This window comes from Perca fluviatilis, chromosome 4 (assembly GCF_010015445.1).
Source record: "Perca fluviatilis chromosome 4, GENO_Pfluv_1.0, whole genome shotgun sequence".
NCBI classification, from domain to species: Eukaryota; Metazoa; Chordata; class Actinopteri; order Perciformes; family Percidae; genus Perca; species Perca fluviatilis.
The window spans coordinates 11,383,017-11,406,072 of NC_053115.1; the positions used below are offsets into that span (position 1 = coordinate 11,383,017).

Below are 23,056 nucleotides of genomic sequence, written 5' to 3' on the forward strand. Positions count from 1 at the left end.
TACTCTACTCACTTGGCTAGAGCATTTCCACACACCTGCAGACTCACTCACCAACAGATTCATCTGGCCTGCTTTTACAGACAATGAAAGTAGTCTTGCCAGTGGTGTGACATTCCAGTTTGTAAAAACATCCTGTCAACTCGGGAGACGTTACATTTCAATCGACTTTTTGTGCCAGACTGTAAAATCTAAGGGGGTTGACACAAAAACATGCACACTTTTAAAATATAATGAAATTCATTGATATGTCCGCAATTAAAAGTACCTTGGTCAAGCTTGTAGTGTTCACTTTATGTTGACACTGGTGTTAATAGGACTCTAAGGTGAGACTGTAATGCAGTGTACAATGTGCATGATAGTGTGGTCAAAAGAGGCATACTTTACAATACAACCCCATCAGTAACCAAATAGAGATGTTCAAAAAATGAAACGTTCTCAATACTTGTATTTATTGCAGAGCTAATGTATTGGATTGCATCACATTTTCTAGGTGTTCGTGTTTTTCTGTCCACTCCCTCTACATTTATATGGATGATTTGGTTTCTGTTCAACAATAGATAAGCACTTTTCTCAATTTTTACACAAAGTGGACAGAAACTACTGTGTATCAAAAAGCTTGTTTCCTTTATCTGAAAGCAAGTGAAGTTTAAGGGTCTGGATAGTATGCACAAATATGAACAGGATGTATAGCGGGTGTGTTCTGCTTCAATGCATCCTCCTAAGTAGATGTTTATCTGCCAAGTGTTCCCCATGAGGCAGTTTGTGGATCCATTACCCTTCCAATGGTGCCACTGAGGAAGCCTAACCAGTCAGCACAATCTGTGGTGCTTCCTCTGAAACTTTGGTGCATTAGAGCCTCCTGATACTGTTTTCACTTCTGAGATGCATTTACTGTATGAAATGTGGACCTTGTTGTTGTATTATCCATGCACATTTTAGACAGACAACTAAAAATCTGTGAACTCATTATTCAGGTAAACACTCTGTCTTAAAAACTGCTTGTAAAATATTGTCTGAATAAACTCGGCAATGTGGTAACGTGCCTTTTACAATATGTTGTCTCATCTGACAAATAATATATCTGCACTATGTTATAAAATCATGGTGAATGAAAGAAAATGGTCTGTTTTGCTAAATCAATTATTTCTCTTTTTTTCCTCTTGGTGATGCACTTGGTTGATGCCAGATTACAGATTAATGCAGATAGCAATACTAGTCAACTCAGTTTAAGAAAGGGCAGACAGTGATTGATGTAGCAAGAGAATTCTGGCAGTTAAATTATCTGTGACTGGAGGAAATGTACGTACAGAGATAAATAATTGACTAAGACAGAGCGCATATTGACTGACAGATCCTATTATCTCAAATCACCTCTAATGGACCTGCAGTATTCAGAACATACACACACACTCACACACACACACACACACACACACTCTGTTTTGAGTACAAGTGTGATACTAAATCAGGCTGCCAATGCTTTAGAAAAACAAAACAAACAAATCTGTTATAGTCTATTGTTGAGTTGTTAAAAAATGTCTGATGTGTTATGAACACATACATGTAAACGGTGTGTGTGTGTGTGTGTGTGTGTGCATGCGTGCGTGTTACCCTCATTACATGTTGCACAGAGCTGCTGCTGCCCCCAGATATGCCATCCGTGGCTGATTAATGATGCCGTTATGTGCATCCCATGTGCCAGGCCCATAGCAACAGGACACAATGTAGGATTTTACACAAAATGTCACCATGCTGAATTTGATAGTTTGTTACACAGTAAGGAGAACAGGAGGCACAGATACTGGACTGACTCTCCTCAGTCAAAACTACCCTTTTTATTTACTTAATTAGGTTATTGGTTACACTTAATGAGTTAGATCAGATATATGAAAGAAAGTGATTTCAAGCACAGATCTCCTTTCAAAAACTACGGGCCCAGCCCAAATTGACATAGATTTTGAGCCAGAGGTTGTCTTTCTAGTAGATAAAGAACCATACTGGTCATTATAAGGCAATATCTTGTTTTTTGTATGTCCACCATGTCCTCCTCAAATGGCACTAATCGCCATAGATATACATCTATGCTAATCGCCACCCTGCATTTACAACTGTGTGTGTGGGGGGGCGATAGAGCGCTGCGACTTCCGCCAAATCAGCCAACGAGGAAGAAAACCGGCGCTGATTTTGAACTTTGAAGAAGAATGTGCAAACTTTATCAGACAGGTGTGGCTCTGCTGTTGGTGGTGTGGGAATAAACCATCTAACATCTGCTTTTAACATCGGAACTTGTTACATTACATGCCAGCCCTACTCCTACTACAGGAAATCTATTGCACATGTAAGTGTTTTGTTCTTTCTTTTGACCAACGTAAAGATAGTTAGCTAGCGTTAAGTCAACACAAACGTGCTAGCTAATGTTATGTAACGTTAACACAGTGCTGTAACGTTAACGTTAAACATGGCGCAACATTAATTTATCTAACAAGCTTGAGAGTTGTTTTAAATACAGTGGAGATATAAAGTCATGGCGAACGCTTGAACATAAGTAACGTTAGCTGACATAATGAGTGACGTTGTTTTTCTTTAGCATTAACGTTAATGTTGTGGCTAACGTAGCTATGTAACGTTAACGATATTTGTTAACGTTACATTTCACATGTTTGATGTTAACGTAACACTGACATTAAATGTAGCGTTAGACCTAACGGGCTAATTCAACGTTAACAAAGTGAAACGTCAACAAAATATAATAATGTAAACATACTAGCTAGCTTTAACCATTCTCCTGCCCACCCATTTCTACCTACTGAAAGTAGCTGCAGTAAGACACGATGGAGTCGTCTGTTATGAACCTGTACAACCAGTTCCAGAATCTGAGAGCCCAGGTGGACGGTCTGAATGAGGGTATTGAACCACGTAAGTTATTTCCACACTTTGTCTTAGTATTTGCCACCTCTTTAGAAGCAACATACGATGAATGCAGAAGCAGTAATGAGTATAGAGCCTTTTGCTTTAGCTAACAAAGGCTGACAGGGCCCGGACTACAGACATGCTGTGAAAACTGATGGTGCAGCCCATGACACAAATGGGGGTTGAAACCGCAATTCGGATATACATGAAAATAGTCTGGATGATGCAATTCATTTCAATTTTAACTAACAGGAAAGCACCATTACTCATTTGTTCACTTTACAGCAGAGCACTCAGTCTTTTTGTCCTCTATCTTGAGGTAATTCAGCAAGGGCAATAAGCCACTGCAAACCAATGGAATTTTGGAGGTCTAATACACAAAGCCACCACAGAAGAATAGTATATTGTGCACAGCAGCAATACAGCAATCTCCTGTTCTGTTGTGGTATTCAGAGTTCCTCAAGATGGCAGTGAACTTTGAGGAGTGCCGTAAGAAGTGGCTGCGGGCAGGTGAGGAGCTGGTTTCCTGTAAAGAGGTGCTGGCTAAAGCAGAGACTGAAAGGGGAGCCCTGGAGGTCAGACTGAAGCATGCCCGCAACCAGGTGGATGTGGAGATCCGCCGACGGCAGAAGGCTGAGGCTGTCTATGAGAAGCTGGTTGGTGCAACACTACTTATAAGTCTTGTATTTGGGTGGTTGCTGATGGGATAAATGGGAAATTAGAAAAATGAAAAATCTAGATGTTCATCTTCAAATAATGCTATTGGTCACTGCACTTGGTAAAGCTTCCTGTGTACGTCACTAGATCTATCTGGTGATTGTTCATTATAATAATACATTGTTCTGCCTTTGTCTATGTTTTTTATATATTGACCTGTCCCTGTCAACCTGCTGGTTTTTGGGTATAACAGGAACGACAGCTACAGCTGATACGGGAGTTGCTGATATCCGAGAACAATGGTAACAGTGTTCACCTGAGTGAGGAGCAGCGCTCCGCCCTGGCCTTCCTCAGTGCCCACTCACAGGCAGCACAGGCTGCTAAGAGCAACCTCGACTCCAGTCGAAGGTTAGATCCTCATTGTCTGGTTCTGAAACGGCTAGAAGTGCACCATTAATTATTTTTTTTACAAGACACTATTGATAAGAAAACAAGGACTTTATGCCTGATCCTTTCTTGAGCTTTCACGACTTGTATTAAGGTTACTTTACCGCTGCACTTTATGTAGTTAGTGAATACACTGTCTGCTATAAACTGTATAGAGTTGCAGCATACATACTGTACATTGTAGGGAATAGAATTACATATGTAAAATATGAGTTCCTATATTAAAGCTGGTATGATTCACCAGAATATTGTCATTTTCAACTAGCCTTGGGCACAGGAAGTACTTAAGACAGTAGGATTATATGCTGACTTTAATCTATTTTACAGGTTAACCACCATTGATGAATCAGCTTCTATGCTGTCAGACATCAGCTATGACCAAACGGACGACTCTCTGGTATATTGACCCGTTTTCTTAAGTTTTTCTGTATATTTTAGGAGAACTGCTGATTTGATGATCAGATTGTGGGACAACTGTGTTTATTAAGTTTAGTTAATTAAGTACTATGCTCTATCTCTCCCCTTTTCCTGTAGGACTGGGATTCCTCTGTGATGAAGACTGTAAGACTGCGGAAACGCCAGAAACGAGTGAGTCATGTCTTTACTCACATTTGGAATATATGCCTCCTTGCATGCATTATTGATGAAGTAATCTTGATAAAACATTTTTTCTTGTGTTTCTATACATCAGCCCAACTTTGTCTTGCTATTTGGTGTACAGTTTTCAGCAGCCAATCCATAAAACGTTTTTTATTTTTTAACGTTCCTGTACATTTCAATCCACAGCGCTCCTCCAGAAAACTCCTTGAGGTTCCTCCACAGGCAATGAAGAAACCACGCTCCACTGGTCGCACATCAGATAGGGTAATGCAATGCTCTGCAGCTGAATGCACCACTAACATTTGTGTATAACACTAACACAGCTTGGTGTGATTATGTCTCTTTATTAAATTAGCAGACAAATAAAATGGCTATCAAGAGAAAGTAAACCTCAATATTGTCAATCAATAATTGTGACTCAAATGTTATTCAGTTTGGTTGGACAGAGCCTTAAATGTATTTACAATGTAGTTTTTTTTTTTTATATGATTCAGGTGAATGAGTCTATAGTGGCCAAAACCACCGTCACTGTGAATGGTGGTGCTGTCGAGGCTGTCTCCACCATTGAAACTGTGCCTTACTGGACACGCAGCAGAAAGAGCGGTGAGGATTTTGTAGAGCTTCTGTATGGTTCTCTTTACTAGGCCTGGCAAACTCGATTCCTTTTATGGATTCGGGTTATTCTGAGTCACTCACTAAACTGATCTGGGTTGTGCGAGTCACTGGAGTCAGTATTGCTAAACTCAGTCTTAGCCTATTGTCTCTAACCAACGTAGTAGGAAGTTCTGTGGATTCACTTGGCGCAGACTCACTATTTCATATCTGGTATTTTTGAGTCTTGCCATGTTACCGGCTTTATTATTTCAGAAGGGAAAGTATGACTTTTGTTGTGGATTTGCTTTTCATCCTGACTCGAGGAGAAACTACTTGCTCGTCTGCTAAAGATCCACTCATGACAACGTAGCCGGCTGATTCGACTGACTAGAGGACTCAAGAGCTCATGAGTCCCATAGTCTACCGAGCTTGCGATGTTTTGGACTGTCTGCTCAACCTAATCGCATGTTAATATACTACTTTTATACACCAAACCTACAGTAGGCCTAGGCTACGTGCAGAACATTGTATGTTATTTCAGAAGTGAAAGAATGGCTTTTGTTGTTTATTTGCTTTTCACCCTGACTCGAGTAGAGACTTCACTCGCTCTACAGATGCACTCATTACAACGTAGCCGGCTGATTCGCGCGACTGACTCAAGGACTCAAGAGCTCATGACTCATGAGTCTGCGGGAAGTTCCTAATCTCAGACTGTCTCTACTCACTCAGTCGCTTGAGTTGACTTGTGGAGTTGTGGTTGCCTATGAAATTGTAAGTTATAAAGCTTTTGGCAGCTAAGATGGCTAGGACTAGTAGTAGCTAATGTTGCAAGAGGTTTGTGTGTGGCGCTGTTATCATTTTAGATTGAATTGTAGTAGGACTCAACTGATCCGAGTTAATCTCTCTTAAGACTCACGACTTATGGGTTAATTTAAAAACACGGGTGAAAGATCCGAGTGAGTCACGACTCAAACAGGTTTACTCTTTACAGGACCTTATAACAAAATAAAACAAAACTAATTTGACTATAAAAACCAGTGTATGTTTGAAATTAATGCATTTTTTAATTTCTGTTTTTGAAAATTTTTACCAACATGTGATTGCACCTACAGTTGCTCCAGCATGGGGTGATGCAACCACTACTGACCAATCCGAGACTGCCAGTGAGACTCCCAGCACACCAGTCTCTGATTTCCCTGCCCAGCTCCGAACCCCCAGAGCTAATAGAGGAGAAAAGAAGCATCAGTTCATCCCCAAAACCGTAAGACCATATACTTTTTGTTCTGTCTGCATCAACATTACAAGCTGGTTCACCTTGTTTAGGTACTACTACTTGAAGTATCTACTTACCTTGGGCACTGTGGTCCCTCTTATCACTAAGGTGATCAAGTCTGAGTTTTGCGTACCATGTGGAAGAAGAACAAAGTTTGGCAAGATGTACCTCCGCTGCCAGGATTGCAAGATTGTGACCCACCCAGAGTGTCGTGACTGCTGTCCCCTGCCCTGTAATCCCACAGCTGTTGGCACTCCCATCAAGAACACAGAGGTACATGAATAGCATGTTTACACCATTTTTCGTTATTTTCTATTACTTTCATGTTTAGATTAATTGTGTGTTTGTATGCAGAGCACCCTGGCTGACTTTGCTCCAGTCACCTCCCCAAAGATCCCGGCTTTGGTTATCTACTGCATTAGGGAGATTGAACAAAGAGGTCTACATGAGGTGAGACAGACTTTATTAAAGTCCTTCTTAATTTGTCACCCTCATGTTATGCTCTGATCCTTTTCTCTTGAGCGATTACAATAGATAATTTCTCTCTAATTGGTTATCTCATTCAGTAGTACCGTATCACAGGCAGCCAGACAATGAGAGCTGGTTTCTTTTATATTTTCCTTGCCTCAGGTTGGCCTGTACAGAGTCTCTGGCCAAGAGCGCATGGTGAAAGAGCTGAAGGAGAAGCTGATTAGAGGAAAGACTCTGCCTCCACTTCACAAAGTGGACGACATTAACGTCATTACAGGTGTCCTCAAAGACTTCCTCAGAAACCTGCCAGAGCCGCTGCTCACCTTCCACCTCAACAAAGCCTTCATAGAAGCAGCCGGTGAGTTTCCGAGGCTTGTAGAATCACTTACAGAAGTTTGCTGTAACCGCAGTGGTCTCTATCTGTCTGAATGTTTACGTAACATTATTATTTTTATTGAGTGTATCAAGGGTCTCCATGGGAAATGGGTAACATGCACGTACATGAATATGAAAAGACTGGTGTTAATGTTTTTGTAGAAATCCAGGATGACGGCAACAGTCTTGCCATGCTGTATCAGACCATCGGCGAGCTGCCTCAACCAAACCGAGACACTCTGGCCTGCCTGATGATCCATCTGCAGAAGTAATTTTCATTACATTTCAGCAGTGCTAAGAAGCCTTTTTGTTTTATCCTTTTCATCCTCCCATCTGCTCCCATTACCTTCCATCCATTTAGACAGGAGTTATTTTTTTTTTTGTGGAAAAAAAGAAAACAACCTGGCCAGAGTGTTTGGCCCTACTCTTGTGGGTCATGCTGTTCCCGACCCAGACCCTATGACTATCCTGCATGACACTAACAGGCAACCAAGGGTAAAGTGAATGAGAATAAACTGCTCTGACTATACATTACGTTAAGTGCCCTAGCCCAGTGTTTATAAAGTAGCACATAGTTGAAGTATATGGGTGCATGTGCTTTGTTTACTTCAAGATCAGTGTTTCTGTTCTTAAGAATGGTTTTGACTACAAATACTGGATTTAATTGATGTCTTTGTAGGTTGTAGAGCGCCTGCTCAGCATTCCGGGAAAGTACTGGGACCAGTTTGCTTATCCAGACAATACAGGCATGGACAATGCTTGCCACACTGATACTCCAGACCACCAAGGTAAATCATCAAAATACCAAGATTACTCCATTTTTTTTTTTTTAAAAAGCATTTATTCTATGCATCTTTGGTTGACACATAACACAATCAGTTGTGTAAAACTGAGGATTTGTTGATCTGTAATTAATTGTAGTGAGCATATTGGGACCACTGACCACTCCAGAGCACCAGATGATGTCCAAAACACCCTCCTCCAGCTCGCTGTCCCAGCGCATGAGACAGACCCTCTCCAGCACCACCATGTAAGCTCACTCACACACTCTCTCACAGTCTGTTAAAACAAACCAGAGGAAAAAAAAGCACTAAACCCTAATCCAAGCTACAACTAGCCATAACAAATGATCTTGTTAATTATCATCTACGTAGCTGTCTTTTTTTTTTTCTCCAGAAAAAGCCAGTTGGGAATTAATTTGTTAACCTTTGATAAAGTTACCTTGGATAACTGTCTGCTGTGTGGACAGTAAACACTATGATCAGCACTCATATGACTGGCAACTTGTTAAAGGGGTGATAGAATGATTGATTATATAGGGTTTTTCACACTGTTCCTTAAGGTCTCCTAATAGGGTATGTAACATTGGTTGGGCTGAAAATGGCCCGGGTGCTATTCTATGGGTCCTAAATGCATCCCTGTGTTTCGGCCCTATTTGGAGCTTTTCTTCCAAATATGGTATGCTCATGAATATTTAGATGAGCTGCGCGCTGATTGGTTGAGCGAACCACATACACATACAGTGGAGACGAGAGAGCAGGTCTCATATTTCAGACACTTCTGAGACTTTTTTTATGCGAGAAATCAACAATGTAAAGGTCAAATATGTGCCATTTTAGGAAAATTTATAACTTATTGCTAATTTTGTTCATGAACTCCGTGACAGCGACCGGTGCTGCCCGGGTACACTTTCGGCATAACTATAGTATATTTACAGTTTGAATTTCGTCATGGCATGTATATCACAGCTACCCTAAGGTCTTACAAAGCTAACACTTTTGTCCAATTTCAAGTCAAGGCATTTTTGTGAATTTGAGGGGTCTCGTTAGGAGGAGCTGCTAGCTAGGCTATGTTTCCAATTTAATCCTATGGGAAAAGATCGCCGCTACACTTTCGGCATAACTATAGTATATTTACACTTTGAATTTCGTCACAGCATGTATGTCTTACAAAGCTTAGCTAACAAATAGCAGAACAATGTATACAATTTATGAGATCTGCGCGACCTATTCAGAAGTCTAACTGATCTCAGCTCAGTGGTGTAGCCTATGTAAATGTTGGGACATGACAAAAGTAGAGACTAGAGCGAATTATTTTTTGAGATTCGCCTGTTTTCAGAGGCAGTTTCAAATTGTGAGATTTGCAGAGGAAAGATGTGTCAATGGGATTTCGAGGTTCTGTGTATATCCTGTTTACCCAACAAACTGCCGTTATTCAACTATGACAGGGTAAAATCGGTTTTGCATTCTATCACCCCTTTAGTGGAAGAGCAAGTAAACCCAAAAAAGTAGGCCTATTGGTCAAGATCCAGTTTTGATAAGGTTTGAACATTTGCAGATTTGAGTGTAGGCATTGTGTCACAAACGGCAGATCCAGATACTGTACATTTTAAGATTTGAACAAAAAAAAATCCAAGCTCATGTGAAATGATTAATGAAATTAAGCTAACTTAGTTGTCCACATATTAAGATTGGATTCTTGTTTTTACCCTACTGTCTCCCCGCACCCCCCTCCCCCCCCCTTAGATTTGGGAGCAAAAGCAAAGCATCAGCTGCCTCTAACCGCCAGGGCACCTTCTTCGCCTCTCCACAGCTGAAGTAATGGCAAAGGAGAAATAAAAAATAGCCATATTGTACTTACTGCAATAACTGAATATATATTCACATAATCATGTGGGAAAACTACTGTGCAATTTTAACATGTTTTATCACTGAGTTTTTTGTATTCAAGTATTTTATTCAAGACTTTCTTACAAGAGTTTTCCTCTGAAAAGATTCCTGCATGAGTGTCTCAGTTTGTTTTTATATCTTTGATTACTAATGATTTATTATTGACCAAAACTGTGGTGCCATCTATGTGATTGTAAGAGGTTTGAAGGCTTTGACCAAGCAACCATTCTATACCAATTCAAGGATCATTATCTTCTGATTTGTGTTAAACACGTTGGTTTGATGTTAAAAATCTATGCATTCACTGGTGTAGGTCCGTCTTTGAACCTGTGGTTGTAACCACAGCGACGGGGGTGCTCAAGCACACGTGAAATGCACAGCTGCATTGGACAAAGAGGGAATAAATTGTATTATTGGCCAGTGTCTCTTTGTCTTTTGGCATTGGTTGCCTTGTCATTGTCCTGAAGACATTGTTTTGTTTTCATGATTTGACTTTTTTTTATATATATATATATTTATGTTGATTGTGTGCTATGATGTATACCAATTATGACAATTTATATATCTTAACAATACTGCAATTTAAACACTGATACTGAATGGGAATTATGTTGCATATTGCACTATGTAACAATCTGAGTCAATGTGTATTCTACCTGGGAATACACGCCACTAGAGGTTGCTGTTGCACCACTTTTGATATGCAAGCCTTCGCCAATGAAGAGGATCTACTGTATGTTATGCACACAACCAGTCAGTAATGCTGACACTGAAAACAATTAACAGGTCATTGGGAAAACTGTTATTCATGTGACCAAGGACACTTTAAGTTAATATTTCTGTGGGGTCATCACAAAATAAAACCTGGAACTAATTTAAGTTATGAACGAATATAGATTTGCATGCACACACTATTTTAAATATTGGTATTAACAGTGGCTTTCTTGTACAGTTGCATCACCAGTAATGCACAAGAAGGAACGCTTCCACTGAGGAAATTTCCTCTCTGCTGCTCTCACTGTCACCCTTTAGACACTCCAGATTTGAGAGTGATGATGACATTATTTACTAAGTATTAATTATTGAGGAGAAATGTTTGTTGACAAAAAATGGATTAGTCATTAGAACCATGTTTTGCCTGCCAATTAAGAAATGTGTATCATTTTGAGGTTGTAAAACTCCAGTAATACTACATTATGTTTTATATATTCTTCTACATGTATTCCATTATGTGGTTCTAGTTCTCTAATGAAATATTGTCTAACTGATGTTACTTTCACCAAAGATTTTGTGGACTGAATGTAAAACTTAATTTCTTTGTCTTAGCTCAAAAAGGATTTACACAAAAGTCCATCATTGAGTTTAAAATAAAACATCAAAAGACTGGTTCTTTTGTCCTGGTGGGTATTGTTCATGCATGAGCTAGACATGTGGGGTGAGAAACCCTGCTGAAATGAGGCCCTAGAGCAGTGGTTCCCAACCTGGGGTCCGGGCACCCCTTAGGGAGGCGGCAAAGATCACAGTGGGTGCGCAAGTCTTTATCTGGTTTAAGGTTGAGGTAAAAAAAAAAAAAATATTTGCACATGTTAAACAAATTATGATAATGTGCTAGAATATATAATGTATACAAAAGTCTGTATAAAAACTATATATTTTTGTTCTTGCTTAAAATTGTAGGCAGGCTACTTAGTAGGCCAAACCTCCAGGACCTCTTAACCTGGGACCCTTTCTGTCATCAGGTCAGCTGGTAGCTGGTAGCTGCTATCATCCTCGTTTTTCCTGTCGCCACGGCATCACTATTTTATGAATGAAACATGGCGGAGAAACGTAAAAGTACTGATAACTCCTTTGTATCAAAAAAGAAAGTAAGGCTCTATCTCGAGAGTTACCTCAACTTCGGTTACGGGGGCTCAGCTTTTCTTAGACATAAGTAGGGCGCCAAGGAAAAAAGGTTGGGAACCACTGCCCTAGAGCATGGGAGGCATACATGATGTGTGGATTGTGTTACCAGCAATTCAACCTAAAAAAGAAAACTCCTTAACACCTGGACGTGGTTTAGTGTTAACCTTATTAACGGAGTATGTTATTAAGGCCTAATTCACACAGCCTAAAACCTTCACGTTTACACTTGATCTTCATTTTCCTGTTGGAAATTGAATGTTGGCCATTGTTATTCAAGACCTACAGTGAAAGAGCAAAAGCACAGCGTCCGTTATTCCAAAGCCGATGTGGCACTGAATGATAATGTGATTTGGTTCATTGTTCCAATAGTCATTACAGCTATTTCCATAATCTGTTGGGCTGAGTGGGCAGGCGATGAGGTCCAACATTATTATGAATTAAAGCAGGGATCATTTATACATCTTATAGTTATTCCATTAACTGTTACTGTGGAGAGTGCTAAGCCAGGCTGAACTCATTGACATACATTTTGTATGGCCTCATTCAATACAGAGCTTCAACAACACATGAGGCCCTTTGAGATCTGAGCCCAGCTGTTTGGTCATATGAAAATATGCTGTGCAGAGTTCATCCAAATGAGTTTGTTCTCTCTTCTATCATTTCTTTGTCTCACACACACACACACACACACACACACACACACACACAAAGAGCCATGCATGACTGCAGAGAAGGCCCTCGGAAAATGTTTGAATTTCAAATCAACATTAATAGTTCATTAGCCTGAAATAAGGTCTCCTGTGTGTCGATGTGTCCTCTCATTGGGGGATTGTGTGTTTATTTATGCTGTATGGTGCAGCGTGCGCTCGGCAGTTGCAGACATCAAACAGCTGGCTGTGTACAGTGAGTCTCTGTAGCTCCATATTCCAGCATGCCCCAGTGTGCAGTGATAGAGCTCCACTCTGCTGTGGGACCAACGAGGACCAAATGAGTAACTAGTCCAATTAAGAGCTCTTAAATAAATTAGAATGTAAGCTGGTAAACGCACAACAACAGCAACAGCACTATTTAATTCTTCAATTTCTAGAGTGACCTCCAGGCAGTGATGCCAAAAGGAACCAACACAACTATTACTATCTCTGGAAGCCAAATACAATCAACACATTATTCAATACATAAGGTTTATTTTAGTTATTGACATTCAGTGTATGCGTGTCAAGCTCTTGCTGTGTAGCATGAAGTGGGTTTCTGCAGCGTTGCCTGTTTGAGGTCAGGGTCAATAATGCCAGCACCTCAGAGATGTCAACTCAATAACTGCCAGTCAAAATCCACCGATGTGATCATGTATCTAATCAATATGTTAAAGCAAAAAGCCATGTCAACCACAAGACAAATAGTTCTTGCATGTCTTGTATTTGACTACTTGTCTATGTACATTTGTTACATAAAACATTGTTTTACACATGTTGCTTGCTGGGGGTCATTTCTATGTTCCTTCTTGGAAGATTTACTGCTGGATCAGGATAGGCATCATGCAGATCTGCTTTTGAAATTACATCATAATGGGCGGGGGAGAAGTAGCAGTTAATCAGGTTTAGAGAATGCTGCATATGTATAAACATGTGGACCAGGACCAATATACTGCTTCCTTAGCAGGCTAAGCATGTGCTTGAAAAGTGGTCCTCCAGATTTGTTTCTGACACTGTTTTCAGTGAATTGGGTGACAGATTGTGTGATCAATATGTTTTCCATTTGGTGAATTAAACATACAACACTGAAATACCACACTGTTCTGCACTAGGTCTATAAAAGCACTGAAAGACGAGACAAGAGGCATTGTCCAATCTACACCCACCTAAAGCCAGTGAGTTTTTTAACTGCAAATAATTGTATGGCTTGTTGGCTTTCAATGCTCTTGCTCTCTCACTCTATCTCTTCTTCCCTCGTTCCTTCTGTTTTTCATCTCCTATCTCCACCCCTCCTCTGAATCGAACCGCCGTCTTAGCCGGCTACCCTGCATGGTCGATACCTTGTTACCACAGAGAAATCAATTATCTCGACCAAGCAGCAGGGGAAAGAGGCAATAATGAAAGAATGCTCCTCCTTCCCAGACGACGGCCATGGTCATTAAATATGAATTTATCATTGGCTGAGATTTATGGAGCGAGATGTGGGCCCCGAGTCCACGCTCTCTTTACAGCATAAGTTCATAGTCTAGTTACAAATTTGTGTAAACTAAATGGTTAACAGGTTGTCAGGCTCATGGTGTTATTAAGTGTCCCTAAGCTTAAACAGGGATGTGGTTATTTCAGTCACTGTTATCTGGATACAACCGATACAAATATGTAACATTAAACTGCCCTTTCAAAAAATAGCCACATACTTTTCATACTTGTGATGACACACCTTTATGACTTGTCTCTGAGGGGGAATGGAAGACAATGAAACCTAAAATGGTTCAGTGTAGGGTGTGTGGTGTACACTGTAGTGTATAGTGACTTCATGAGATGCCACCACATTCATGGACGGTGCAGGCTCTTTTCAATTTGATGTCTGAGTGCCACTCACTCAGGTGACAGTGGAGATGGCAGAGAGGCCTGACAGGTAGCTGAGTATGCCAACCATACTTGCCCGTTTGGGTCTGTAATGAGCCGATCTGACGACTTGTCTGACAGCTGCTGCTAGATGTGAAAAAAAGAAAACCCACACCACTACCATCACCACAGCAGGAGAAAAAGGAAAGGTGCAAATGAGTGAGAAAGAGGGTGAGGATGGAACGTAGAGGGAAAAATGTGTAATTCGGGCTTGCTCTTAAGGCAGCAATAAATTCCATTTTAATGGGGCACCACAAGCAGGAGAAGGCACTCAGCAGTCTGTTGTGTTTGATGCCAAATTGTGCAGAATAAACAGATTTGCTGTGCAGCTGGTCCAAACACACTTTCTCTCTGTCTGTCTCTCTCTCTTCTCATCCCCCAACACACACACACACACACACACACACACACACACACACACACACACACACACACACACACACACACACACCCACCATCTCTCCTCATTCCATAACACCCTCTTCATCTCCTGCCCCCTCCCTTGGACATTCCAGACAAGAATTAGACAAATCATCACAAAAAGATGGCAAGTGCTTTGATTTATTTTCTTCCACTTAACTGAGTACTCATCTCCAGCTGTCATACAAAAAGTCAAGGCAGAGTATTTGTTTTAACAAGGAAAAGAGTGAGCTGCATGTCACTAATGAGAAACAACATGCCACATCTGGCTCATTTCCTCAGATAAGATGATTCGTTGGTCATCCAAGTTCATCGTAGAAAACACTGCACACAATTTCTGTAGCATCTGTATTTAGAAACAGCAGTGCACACTGACCACACCGTAGGTGATGTGATGCAAAAATGATGTTGCTGGTCCGTCAAGATTAAACTAGTATTAAACTGTGACAATACAAAGGCAATTTTGACTATATGTGAGGACAAGTAAAGTTCAAAATGTAGTGTAAAATAAACAGGTTTAAGTCCTTTAAGTTGGTATCAGAGCAACAGTATCAGCATATTAACAAGACTTTACAAATTCTACAACCGCTCTGTGATGCTGTGCTTATGCATAGCGATGCTTTGAGCAAAATACTAACATTATACTAATATGCTCAGAATGACAACTCTTACACACTAATGTTCACCATGTTTAACCATGTCATGTTAACATTTGCTAATTAGCACTAAACAGATAGTACAGCTGAGGATGTTAGGAATCTCACAAGTATTATAATATGCCTATAGTGTGAAATGTTGACCTGGCGTTTAAAAAAAATGAAGGGATCGCCAAAGTTATTTCAACTCATCCTGAAGGGAACGTGAATGTGTGTATTAAATTTCGTGGCAATCCATCCAATAATTCTCAAATCGAAAATGTCTACCTGCTAATGGCACTAGAGGAAAAGTCAGGGGATCACCCAGTCAGTAGAATTAACCCTCTTGGGACCATGAATCTTCTTCTGTAAAAAAAAAAAAGTTGTGTAAATCCATTTGATAGTTGTTGGTATATTTCGGTCTGGATCAAAGTGATGGACCGACCGACCAACAGTCAGACATTGCCATACCTATCCGAGCCATGCTGCTAGCTTTGCTAGAAATAATTCTTTAAAGAATAAAGATCTTCAGTGATAGGTTTCCTGCCAGCAGAGTGACAGCATGGCCTGTTTGGCAGCATTGTAAACATTTCAATCAGGAGAGACATTGTTGCAAATATGCAAAGGTTTATTTGTACATAATGCATAATATGAAATGTACAGAGGCTTTGGAGATTAGACTCCATCGTTATAAAAATAATTTTAAAGGGGCAGAGAAGCCAAGGCATATCCCCCCGATGGAGTCTAGACACTGGTGGTGGTGGTGGTGGTGAAGGAGCCCGAAGACCGGACGGACGGGAGCGGTCTGCCAGAGGACCCAGGGTGCTGTGGGTGACGATGACTGGAGGTGGAAGGGGAGGAGGGGTGTTGCACGCTTTGCCTGAAATGACAACTGACAGCAGCAGAAAGAATAACAGAAGTAAAGCAGGGATGCCGTGCTGTGATTGGCTCGTGAAATTCGTGGCCAATTCTGGTTGGTTTAACTGAAAAGTGAATGCCTCGAAACAGCTGATCAGTTTTAGGAAGAGAGAGAGAGAGAGAGGTGGATGAAGTTTAGAAGTCTTCCTGAAAGAATTTACGCTGCAGCTTCATTAGTGGGTGCATCCACACACCAGCCTGCCATTGTTTCCATGATGTATGTTTTGTTTTTAATAACCGAGCTCTCACATGTGGATGCACACACAAACACACAGCTAAAATACCTGTATGCATGCAGCTGGGTGTTTGTGTGTGGTCCCTCCTGCATGAGTGCATCTGAATTCATGTAATTGAATGGGAATCTGTGTGCAAGGGTGCATGATATGGAATAGTGTGAGAGGGTCTATGGGCATGAATGGCTGAGTGTTTTCTAGTGAATGTGTGCATCGACCATGTGTGCAGGTAGAGTTTGGGATTGTTTTTTTCTGCATGGATGGACTCAGCTATAAATACTGTATATATACCATATATGATATACTCATATCTTCTAAACCACACAGCTCCAAATCTCATCTCTTTTGTAGTCTCTTTTCATGAGCTTCATGTGTAGCTTACCACTACACCATTACCACTACACCACTTGCATTATCAATTAGTTTTGTCAGTTTAGCTGAAGTTGAACGTTAGCAGCATTGGTCAAGGATTATTAAGTCATCCGGTTGTAATAACCTACTGACCTACAAAGCTCTTAATGGTCAGGCGCCATCATATCTTAAAGAGCTCATAGTACGCTACTGCCCCACTAGAACACTGCTCCCAGAATGCAGAGTAAGCTTAAAACTCTTTTGATAAAGCTTATACTGTAGTTAGGGCTGACTCAGGTTTGCCTTGGACTAGCTCTTAAGTTGTGCTGGTATATAGGTTTAGACTGCTGGGAGACTTTCTATGACAACTGAGCTCCTCTTTTCTCCTCCTCTCTCTCTCCATCTGTGTGCATTCATGTCCCATTAATGCATGTTACTAACTTAGCTTCTTCTCCGGAGTCCTTGTGCTTTCTCACCTCGCAGATTTCTTTGGATTGTGGTGGCACCTGGAGCTACTGCCTTGGTCCTGCTTGTCGCCCACTGCTACTACTAGTATTAATAATGGTTATGTATAATATATGTGTTACTATAATTGCCATTGTGTCATTCCATTATACCTATTGCTATAATTATTATGAGTCACAATTCTGTATTTATTTATTTAAATGCTCGCTCTTGGGGGATTTGTTGGGTTTCTGTAAATTATAGAGTGTGGTCTAGACCTGCTCTATCTGTAAAGTGTCCTGAGATAACATCTGTTATGATTTGACACTATGAATAAAATTGAATTGAATTAATCATCTGGACCTCCTCCAATAGTGGTTCCCCACAGCAAATCGGCAATAAGCACCCTTAAACAAGTTTTACCTAAACCTGTAGCATCAGAAATGAAAAGGCCTCTGTCACTGTGCTGTCAGTTAAAAATATTTCTTTTTCTTTTGGCCACTAGAATGCACTGTTGCACCCTGTAATCCACCTCAGTGTCATGAAGCAGCTCTTCTCTAGCTGAACACACCCATTAATTTCACCTATCACCACAACTCTATCATGTACAGGTTGTAGTACAATTTTGTCAGTATTTGTATCATTTGCACCACTAAAGCTTTAATTTGAACTGATAAAATTTGGCTTCTACTGTGTCTGCCTGCTCAGGTGACAGGTATTAACATCTTCTTCCCCTGGATTTCATCTCTAGGGAAAATATTATATTGGGTGGATCAGAGTTCATACATAAATGTAAGGTGAACAGGGACCAGTGTATGTTGGAGCCTTATCACATGTAGCCTGGCTCCCCCCTCCTACGTACTTCCGCTCAATTTTCATTTTCCTTCAGTACATCGTCTGGGTTTGTGGTATATCCGTGTGTTTTTTCCGGCCAAATCTTTACCGGTCCAATCAGCGAACAGAGGGAGTGGCTGAGAACGATGACGTTGAGGTCGTGCGCTAGTTTGAGTTGTAGTTCTGTAATGGTGGCGGAGAAAGATGCGAGCGAAGCCATTCGGTCCGTTGTGGCTACGCTGCCGAATATCCAGAAGTTAAAGCCCGAGCAAGAACAATCTTTGCTGAGTTTTGTTGGTGGTCATGATGTTGTGGCCCTCCTCCCCACGGGGTTTGGGAAAAGTTTGATTTTCCGCTCCGTTAGTGGTGAAGGAGTTGGCTAAGACGAACGCTAGTGATGCTAAGTCAACGTCACGACCAAACGTTAGCGATTGGTTATGGCAGATCCAGAGTGGCTCTGGGCAGATCCAATAGTTTTAAACTTCAACAGAGTACCCGCCTTCAAGGAAGTTAACACTTGTCAATGGAGAGTGGCCAGACTCTCTGTACAAATGAAATGTCCCAGAGTCTGGTAGGACCAGGCTATATCACATGTGTAATCCACAAGTTCCTGGTTTCATCTTAACTGTAAGGTTGACAGCAATTGACTTTGCATACATATGCATTCACCTTTTATCACACCTTGTATGTTAGTTGATACCTGTCAACAAATGTTTGACAGCCAGCTGTCGCTAGTGTCAATTGTCTTGTGAATTCCTGATTTTGCTGAAAATGCAGGGCAAAGTGAGTGTGCATGTAAAACAATTGTGTATTGGCTCTGAATGTGCTGTACTGTGTTCTAACATTCAACAAATTCAATAATTCCATTTAGTTAAATTGTATCTATAAATTGTGTTTCCAGTGTTAGTGTCATATCAGCTTGTTGTGATACATATGGTGTCAGCGAGGTCCTGTGATCAAATAAGAACAAATTAGCTCATTTAAAAACATACAGTACCAATTTGCAACAGGTGAATGTTTATTGGAAAAAAATACAAAAGATTGAAAAGATTGAACACATCAGAGTTCAGTTGATTATTGCCAATCAATTTATCACAAGATTTGACAAACCTGGTTCAAGACCTTAATAAATTGGTTTTGTTTTCAGTTTGTGACAATTTGAAACTGCATAAAGATTAGCTGTAGTTTTCTATGAAAATTATGTCAATCAATTGACCCATAATTAGTTTTTATATACCATACAGTGAAACGTGACTGATTAAATATGTGTACAGAAATCTGGCTAAATTTAGCATTTGAAGAGGCTGAGTCATAATTAGAACTTACTCAAACCAAAGACCAACTTCCTTCCTTTGAAATACATGAGGAAACCCTCAAAGCAGTGACATATCAGACAGTGTGCGACTCTTGGCATTGTCAGAATAGCAGTGTATGTAAGACAACATCTTCTCATAGTAGCTCACAATGGCGCAAGAATTGGAGCTTTCTGACTACACCACTTCACATGAGCTTCAGGGAACTAAAACAAACAGTGGTGGCACTGAGCAGTCAGGTAAGAGCACAAGTAAATACAGTATAATTTATTAAGAGATTAAATTGAAGGATACTGCAAAACGTCATTGTTAATCAGGGATTATCTGGTGTTTTCTGTTTACTTTACTACCTGAATGTTTAAAAAATTTCATCACAAAGATGAATCCTCAGGAACACTCAACAATGATCGGATATGTTGCTCAGATCATCAACCTTTAAAGGAAATTTGATTTAAAAAAAAGGTTTGCAAGAAACATTAGAAGACGATTCATCACATCAAAGTGTTATAAAATATTGGAGAGGGTCAGATAGCAGTGTCATTAACCCGAATTACAGAATGATTGCCTTTAGTGTGTGTTTTTGTGTGTGTGTGTGTGTGTGTGTGTGTGCGTGCTTGTGGAGTTTAACTCTGAAAAGACAGTTAACCACAGGTTCCCGTTAATCTTATGATGGACATGTGATATTTAAACAAACGATCCGTCAACGGCGAAATAAAAGCCTCTTATTTACGGGACCGGTCTAAAAGACCTCCGGCTTACAGCGGGGTCTCCGAGTGTGACTGTCCGAGTGCCGAGCTAGCGGCCCGGCAGGCGCAAGCTGGTGGCCGCGTCACTTTATGGAGCTCCGAAAACTCTTTGGAGCAAATTGTCAATTTGGCAAAGATTTTTGCAAGACTGCCTATATTCGAAATTTTTATAAAAAATAAAATATTGGAGAGGGTCAGATAGCAGTGTCATTATCCCGAATTACAGAATGATTGCCTTTAGTGTGTGTTTTTTTGTGTGTGTGTGTGTGTGTGCGTGTGTACAGGTGCAACACCCACAAAGAGAAGACTTCTCAGAATTGGGATTTTAACTTTAGGAGTGTTGTTGATCGTACAAGCTACTCTCAATATCTCCCTGCGCCTTTTCTGTAAGTTGTGAACAACAATATTTTGTCTTACATATGCAAAATAAGTCACAGCATATGTTTCCGTTTTGCAATCATAACCCGCAATTTCTGTTTTTTGCTAGTTCATTCAAAAGAAGATACCGATCAGTTTCCTTTCAACAGCTCCGTAATAGCAGACATGTGCCAGATTGACCAGTCTCAACAGAATTCAACCCAGTCATGTTCCTGCTGCAAGAACCTACTGAGAAGACTAGTAAGGAATTATCAGGCCTTGGAAACAGAGAGAGACACCCTACGCAACAAGGTCATTCAACTGACTAGAGACCAAACTAGAGATGGTGACTATTCCCAGGAGTCTGGGTCTGGCATCATAGAGTACAGCTGATGTTAAGTGCAGACCACAGCCAAGTATAGACGTCAACTATTTTCACAGTGTGGAACCTCAGGTGGCCAATATCTACCATATTGTGATGTGATGTCATATATTTTTGGCTTGTCAAGTAGCTATTAACAATTTAACAAACTTTTTACATTTCATTTTATTGCTAAAACCTTTTTTTTTTAGCAGTTACAACTTCAACCTGTAAATGTAAATGTACCTTAAAATATTGTATATTAAAACACTGGTATTGAGATGGAGCTCGGGCAGCCTGTTCGTGAAGCTCCACAGGCATCAGGCGGGCAACCCAACCACCTTGCAGAGCTCCACAAAGGTTTCTTTTCCAGCTTTTGCATATTAGACAGTAACTGGCTTTCGAATCTATGACATAGCTAATCAAGCAAGTTTGAATCTGATATTTCAGGGAAGTGCACAGACATCTTCCCCTTCTGGAAAGGAATGTGAAAACACCTCTCTAGTGACACACTTTGTACAGATACAAGTCAATATAGTTAAGGTCAGAGATTTTAGAGGACATAAACATAAGTTTATACGTTTTTATTATAAAATCTTTTGTAAGGGGACTTTAACAATGAATCAAATGACTATGTGTATGTGAAAGAGGTCGCTTTTATTATCAAACCCATAGGGAATTATCACACAACTCTGCAGTTCTCCTCTGCACTATGCAGCTTTGTAGGGTCTTTCAGCTAATTGTTTTGGTTTTACGGGCGCAAATTTACTGTTTTGGTTCACTCTCCCAGGTCTTAGTCTAGTTTTTAGCCACAGGTGTCAGCTAATAAAGCTTTGACACATGCTCTGTACACTGCCTGCCAAGCACCAAATGGAAGACAGAAAAAAATTAGGAGCTGGATAACAGCTAAAAAGACAACATATTTCCCTCAGTAGTTGGTGGAGACCAAAACCGAGCTAAAAGGAGAGTGAATATTGGACTCAAACACAACTCCAAATAAATGCTAATGTTGTTCCACTTCAGCTGAATGTGTAAATAAGCAATTGTTTGATAACACATTTATCACATCAACTTTAAAAGGTGATATGTCAAAGTTTTGTTCAAAGCTTGTTGTGCTGCCACCAAGAGGCCAACAAAAATCAATGAATGCAGGTTTCAATAAACATTTTACTCAAGGTTGTAATATTGCTGTTGTTGATGTTTACTATTGATGTTTTATTTTTATTTTTTTTATTGAAACCTTACAATATAAATGATAAATGTTTCCTCTTAGTGTGTGTGTAATGTGCAATCTGGACTTTCTTATTTAAAACAATAATAGTTCCTGGCTGTTGTGACATCAATCTTTACTGCAGAAGAGAGAAGTGAAAGACTAAATCCTGGCTGAGACATTTTCCTGTGGTTTTGACTGGACTCACATCCTCTTAAGAAATGTCCACTTAATTCTGCTGGTTAACCAACCTGCTCTATTTCCAACCTGATCTCACAGAATTCCGTGAAATGAACACGGCCCCTTAAGTTAAGGAAAAGGTCATGGGTGGGCTTACCGTGACACGCGGGAATAACGGGACGGTTGGGTTCAGGAAAAGGTCGTGGGTGGGCTTACGGTTCCATGACACGCGAGAACAACGGGACGGAAAAGACGTCATCTTCTCATTGACTTTACATTGGCATTGTTTTCCGTGGTAGCCACACAGATTTTTCACACATTCCGTGCCACCACCACGTAATGCGCTGTTAACAATTTGTGATCATTTCACGGAATTCTGTGCGACCAGGATGTCTATTTCGTATAGGCTTCGCCCATCATTGTCTCACCCAGTAGGCCTATAGCATTGTCAGTCACACAGCATATTGTAAAAAAAATAATCGCATCAACTTCTGTATTTGATGGGCCTCCTCTGGTCCCTCTCAATTGAATGTAAGGGTGTGACCCATGATTGTTTCTAGAC

At 40.4% G+C, this 23,056-nt stretch overlaps 1 protein-coding gene across 1 annotated transcript; it reads left to right on the plus strand.

Annotated features, from left to right (window-relative positions):
* The first annotated feature begins 2,167 nt into the window (after nucleotides 1-2,167).
* Nucleotides 2,168-11,382, plus strand: LOC120557336 (rac GTPase-activating protein 1-like). The gene is made up of 17 exons (XM_039797570.1): nucleotides 2,168-2,338; nucleotides 2,814-2,916; nucleotides 3,364-3,566; nucleotides 3,821-3,975; nucleotides 4,342-4,411; nucleotides 4,549-4,602; nucleotides 4,801-4,878; nucleotides 5,109-5,217; nucleotides 6,321-6,469; nucleotides 6,590-6,754; nucleotides 6,836-6,931; nucleotides 7,112-7,310; nucleotides 7,490-7,595; nucleotides 7,693-7,822; nucleotides 8,007-8,115; nucleotides 8,249-8,357; nucleotides 9,853-11,382. The coding sequence occupies exons 2-17, from the start codon at nucleotides 2,832-2,834 to the stop codon at nucleotides 9,926-9,928; spliced, it is 1,893 nt and encodes a 630-aa protein (XP_039653504.1). The 5' UTR covers nucleotides 2,168-2,338; nucleotides 2,814-2,831; the 3' UTR covers nucleotides 9,929-11,382.
* Nucleotides 11,383-23,056: the final 11,674 nt, after the last annotated feature.